Source organism: Macaca thibetana, chromosome 1 (assembly GCF_024542745.1).
Source record: "Macaca thibetana thibetana isolate TM-01 chromosome 1, ASM2454274v1, whole genome shotgun sequence".
Classification (NCBI taxonomy): Eukaryota; Metazoa; Chordata; class Mammalia; order Primates; family Cercopithecidae; genus Macaca; species Macaca thibetana.
In genome coordinates, this window is record NC_065578.1 from 50,166,150 (window position 1) to 50,172,088 (window position 5,939).

At 40.5% G+C, this 5,939-nt stretch overlaps 1 protein-coding gene across 2 annotated transcripts; it reads left to right on the forward strand.

Moving 5' to 3' along the window:
• Window positions 1–861: 861 nt before the first annotated feature.
• Window positions 862–5,693, forward strand: CDKN2C (cyclin dependent kinase inhibitor 2C). Of its 2 annotated transcripts, XM_050802485.1 has the most exons (3): window positions 862–958; window positions 1,417–1,556; window positions 4,946–5,693. In XM_050802485.1, exons 2-3 carry the CDS (start codon window positions 1,428–1,430, stop codon window positions 5,321–5,323), a joined length of 507 nt encoding a protein of 168 aa, XP_050658442.1. In that variant the 5' UTR covers window positions 862–958; window positions 1,417–1,427; the 3' UTR covers window positions 5,324–5,693. The 2 variants fall into 2 exon arrangements, with proteins under 2 accessions (XP_050658442.1, XP_050658433.1); XM_050802476.1 differs by lacking the exon at window positions 862–958 and having other exon boundaries at window positions 1,008–1,556.
• Window positions 5,694–5,939: the final 246 nt, after the last annotated feature.

The window sequence follows — 5,939 nt, forward strand, 5'->3', positions numbered from 1 at the left end:
GCGATCTAGGGGGGAATCAGCTACAAAAGAAACTGTCACTGGGAGCGGTGTGGCCAGGGAGGAAGCAGTGCTGCCAGGCTCGGCTCCAGGGCACAGCTGGCTGGCGGCTGCCCTGTCCGCAGCAAAGGGGCACAGGCGGCCGGGGACCGCGAGAGGTGGCGAAGTGGCACCGGGCGCCGAAGCTGCTGAGCGCTCGCCGAGACGGCGGCGGGTCTGGCTGCGCCCTGGAACTGTGGCGACTCCCCCTACTCAGAACTTGGCCTGCGTTTTCCAGGACTCTCCCCATCTCCGGAGGCTCCCGCAAAACCGGGAAAGGAAGGAAAGGACAGCGGCGGCAGCAGCTCAATGAGTACCTACAACAGAAAGCCTGAACGAGCTCGGTCGTAGGCGGGAAGTTCCCGGGGGGCTGCCCAGTACAGCCGCAATGCTGCCGCGAGCTGCCCCAGCAGTCCGGGCCCCGTAGACGCTTCCCGCATCGCTCTCCTCCTTCCTCAGGCTGCCGGGAGTCCCGGGACCTGGCGGGGCCGGCATGACGGGCTTCTCGGGGGCCCGCCGCACGCCCGGCAGCCTCCGGAGACGCGCGCCGAGCCCGGCTCCCACGGCCTCTGAGGCTCGGCGGGGCTGCGGCTGCCTGGCGGGCGGGCTCCGGAGCTTTCCTGAGCGGCATTAGCCCACGACTTGGCCCGGACGCGACTAAACGCTCTTCTGGAGAAGCCCAGAGTACTGGGCAGTCGTTACGACCTGTAACTTGAGGGCCACGGAACTGCTACTCCCGTTCGCCTTTGGCGATCATCTTTTAACCCCCCGGAGCACGTCAGCATCCAGCCACCGCGGCGCTCTCCCAGCAGCGGAGGACCCAGGACTGTCCCTTCGGCGAGACGGATGGAAACCGAGCCCCCTGGAGGACCTGCCCCTGCAGTTCTGCCTCACACGGCTCAAGTCACCACCGTGAACAAGGGTGGGTGAATGCCTTTTCTTCCCCCCGAATGTCTTTCCTTCCGCGGTATTTTCTGCCCCGATCTATAGTCCCTTGAGTGTCCACACACACTCCTCACAGAGATCTGTAGCGTAGGTACGTGACAGCTCTGCCTACATCTGACGTCCGGAGTCATTACCCAGGAATGTATGTGTGTCTGTGTGTGTCTCTGTGGAGTCGTCAGAATTCTTCATAGGGGTTAAGCTAAAAAAGCGAGGCGAGGAGCCCCTCTCCAATGGCTCAGTTTTGCTGAATAATCACGTGTGAATCGAGGGGCGGGCTTTTGGCAGGCAGATCTTACTAGTATTTACTACCAAGCTCTACTCCAGATTAACCATCCCAGTCCTTCTGTCAGTCTCCGATGCCATCATGCAGCCTGGTTAGGAGCAAAGGAAAGGGAAAAAAGAAAAACGACTAATTCATCTTTTCCTGATCGTCAGGACCCTAAAGAATGGCCGAGCCTTGGGGGAACGAGTTGGCGTCCGCAGCTGCCAGGGGGGACCTAGAGCAACTTACTAGTTTGTTGCAAAATAATGTAAACGTCAATGCACAAAATGGATTTGGAAGGACTGCGCTGCAGGTTGGTATTCAGAGAGGTGGGGAAAACAAGTCAATAATGTTGCCTACGTGACCCGGTTTTCTAGATTTACAGCTTTTAAGCTTTCAGGGACATAAAATTTCACTGTTTTTAAACCTAGTTGGTTGCCATATTTTATATCTTTAAGTGGATGCAACTTCTCAAAATGACGTACTTTGAACAAACTCCTCAAATCCAATAACATCCTTGATATCAAGTGGGGTCCAGATTTGGTCTTAGTTTTTGGAATCTTTTTGTGACGGTGGGGATTTTAGAGTAGTCATTGTAGGGCCGAGGTTTGTTTGTTTTGTTTTGTTTTTAAAGACAGCTCTGTAAACACATTATTATGATTATTATTTGAAATACACTGCTATTAGTGGTTTCACGTACTTTGCCCCCAGTAATAGACTTTAACGTTAATTTTCTTGACTACTGGTGAGGGTGTTTTTCCTTCAAATGCTCCAAGTTTTGACAAACGACTTTTCCTCGTTTGGAATGGGTGGCCTGGGCACCGGGACAGGATGTACATTTCACAGTTAATGTAATACCATCCACTCATTCAGGAGTCGGGAGGAATAAAAAGTTGAATTTTCTAATCAGAGCTCAGCTGCAGTGTCTTTGTCTCTACGATTATGCCGTGGTGTGCTCTAATTTTCAGTAATTAGATTTACAGGCAACAATTGACACATGTCCAGCTGCCAAGTATTGTACCTGATAATTTTTTTCTTCTTCTGAATGTTATCATGTAACTTAGGTGAAAGGCTTAGAAACAGAAAAATGACAAAATAGTTTAAAATAGTTAATTTATCAGAGTTCTGATGATATTCTTATGAGCTATTCTTATTTGGAAATGCAACACTTGAAGCTGTTTTTGAAAACCCATTGGGGAGAGGGTTTTTAGAGGGCTTTGTTTCGGTTACAAGAATTAAAAATTTAAGTGCCAGGAGATATACTAGTAACAAACAAAGTCCATGTAGTCTGTACGTTTTCAATCAGAATACACTGGCCTTGCAAAAATTTCAGTATTAAGGAAGTTTATGCACAGATACTAAATTATTTATCTTGTTATTTCTGCTACATTAAGTAATGATTTTTTTTCTTTTTCTACCTAGTAGTTTTGAACAGGTTTAGTGATGATAGCAAAGTAACAAATTTAATATATTGAAAAGCTTCCTTTTGAAAACTCAAAAGATTATATAAACTTCACAAAGAATGAGCTACTTAACCCATGTTCATAATAAGATTTTACAGGATTTTTGACGAACAGAAAGACTGGGAAATTAATAATATTCTTTTAAAAAGTTTTGACAAACATTTTTAATACAACTTTGCAATCTTGTTTATATTAAACATACTTATCAAGATACTAACACCCACTTATTGTGGCTTAGTCCTTGTACATATAACGAAACACACAGAAACTGGAGTTTCAAGGCTTATTTTCATTATGTATAATCCTGACTCTGAAGTTGTGTCATAAGTCAAGAAATAACTTTCTTCAAAACCATTTCCAATATTACTATTATTTTCTGTGAAAAAAGGTGAATTTTATTCTACAATTATGTTTATTTAACTCAATTTCAAAAGCCTTTTCCACCTTCCTAGTGTATATTTTTCTATCAGGTTAATATCAAAGGCCTTAATCGTATGTTTGCTTTACAAAGATCCAAGATATCTGTCTCTTATTTTTCTCATTGCAGGTCCTTAAATATGACTAAATCTTTAGAGACAGTTGTGGTGGTATCAATTTTTAATAACCAAAAGTATGTTTCATTGAAGTTCTTGAAATATAAATTATGTATCACTGTTTACCACTGCTCCAAAGGAAGAGCTAAAAGTCAACAGAGTTTTATCAACAGGGGAGCTTAATATCTTGTTCATCTATATAGTTTGCATTTATAAAATATTACTCATTCTAAATATATTTTATTATTTAATATGTGATTGGATTTTTTAAACATTTAAAAAAGATAGATCGACTTTGTATTTTCCATTAGCATTTAATTTCATAAACATTGTCTATTATATAAGATATTTATTATAATTTAGATTATTATAATATACCTAAATATAAATAAACCAGTGTAAATGCTGAAAATATGTGGCATGTTAATGAAAGTAATATTTTTTCACAACTAAATTATATGTATTTTATGTTTGCATGATGTTCTACAAGATATTTTATAACAGACCACTGATAGAGTGAAACATATTCAAACAATAGTAAATAATCTTCGTTATGTGAATTATTTGTATGTTGATAGCAAGTGGTAATACCACATTCTGACTTTTAAAATGTTGGCAGTTTACAAATAGCTATTCTTTAAATGCTTGATAGTAACTGAAAAAGGAACTAACACAGGATCACCAGTTGATTATTAAATTAGCTCAAACCACAAGACAAGGCACAAGGCTGTCCGTGTCCCAAAACACCCATTAAATATCTTATTTTTTCTTCTTTTGCTCACTTGAAAATCAGGAGGCTTGTCAGAACTTTGAGAAACAGCATATAATGTAATAGGGTGACTATTTCATTATTTTCAAGAACAGTTGTCATACAACAATTTCCTACTGTGATACAAGGCATATCAGGAACTTAGTTTTATATAAATTGATACCATAAACAATTTAGAACACTGTGGCTTATTTAACACCTTAATAATCAGTAATGTTTTGTAACTTAAAATGAAGGATTCTAGGCATTGAATACACCTAGTAGCCAATACTAAATAACTTGCAAATAGTTATTTAGTAACATTTTTAAAGAAATGCTTGGAAATTTGGAACTATATCTGTTTGGAGGGAACTTGTAAAAATTGATCATTTAAGAAAATATCAGGCCTGAATTTTTAAGACATCATTTTTACACTCGCTGATGGAGTTGGTTTAAAGAAACTCAACATCCTTTTTTGTTTGCAGTAGCTATTTAGAAAATAAAGTTTAACCACATATGATTTTCTAGAATTAATACCACAGGCACCTTTTATGAGCATGAACAATCAAACAGAAAGAGACTCTTATTTAAATCCCAAATTCCATTTCTTTTATTTTAATAAATTCATGAAATTACACAACTCTTCATGGAACATAGAGAACTGAGTTGTTAGCAAATGCTATACATGTTGCACAAATTCTATCTTATTGATCAATTTATCCTACTTTTGGACCCATTTAAGACGTTCCATCATAGAAGCTCAATTTTTAGAAGCTCAACTTCTACTTTCACCTACTAGCACTTTTCTGCATTTGACCCCTTCAAGCCCCATGCTATGGGTCTTCCGCAAGTACTCCATCAAAAATAAATAGTTAAATAAATGGATGGACAGGCAGGTATTTTATATTTCTGTAGCATGAGCACTTGAAGGATTCTACCATTTCTACTTCTTTTCCAGGTTATGAAACTTGGAAATCCCGAGATTGCCAGGAGACTACTACTTAGAGGTGCTAATCCCGATTTGAAAGACCGAACTGGTTTCGCTGTCATTCATGATGCGGCCAGAGCAGGTTTCCTGGACACTTTACAGACTTTGCTGGAGTTTCAAGCTGATGTTAACATCGAGGATAATGAAGGGAACCTGCCCTTGCACTTGGCTGCCAAAGAAGGCCACCTCCGGGTGGTGGAGTTCCTGGTGAAGCACACGGCCAGCAATGTGGGGCATCGGAACCATAAGGGGGACACCGCCTGTGATTTGGCCAGGCTCTATGGGAGGAACGAGGTTGTTAGCCTGATGCAGGCAAATGGGGCTGGGGGAGCCACAAATCTTCAATAAATGTGGGGAGGGCTCCCCCACGTTGCCTCTACTTTATCAATTAACTGGGTAGCTCTCCTGACTTTTAATTAAGTCATTTGTTAAAATACAGTTCTGTCATATTTTAAGCAGCTAAATTTTCTGAAACAGCATAAGTGAAAATCTTATAACAGGTTTATGAATATATTTAAGCAACATTTTTTTCACCTGCAAAATCTGTTCTAACATGTAATTGCAAATAGCTTTGACTTTCTTCTGAATATTTTATCTTTACTTGGCTTTTCCCTTGCTTCCCCTTTTACCAATCTCAACATCCAACTTGAAGACTTTGTTTTTAAAATGGTTTGTCCTGATGCTTCTTTTGCCTAATTAAAACACTTTCAAAACAGGACAACATTTTTCTGTGATTTTCCTACCTCTAGAACCCGTACACAACTTGTCACTTGTTAAGGAGAACTGTACTAAAAGTTATTGATGTCTTAAGTCTTTACACTAGAAAAGGTAGACCAACTGGAAAACTAGACATACTCTCTTGATGATTCAGTTATTGTTTTCATCCTTTACCCATGTCCATTCCACCTTGGTGCCTAGTATTTCTGCTTTAAAACAAAACAAGGACAACTTTTTTTTTTTGAAG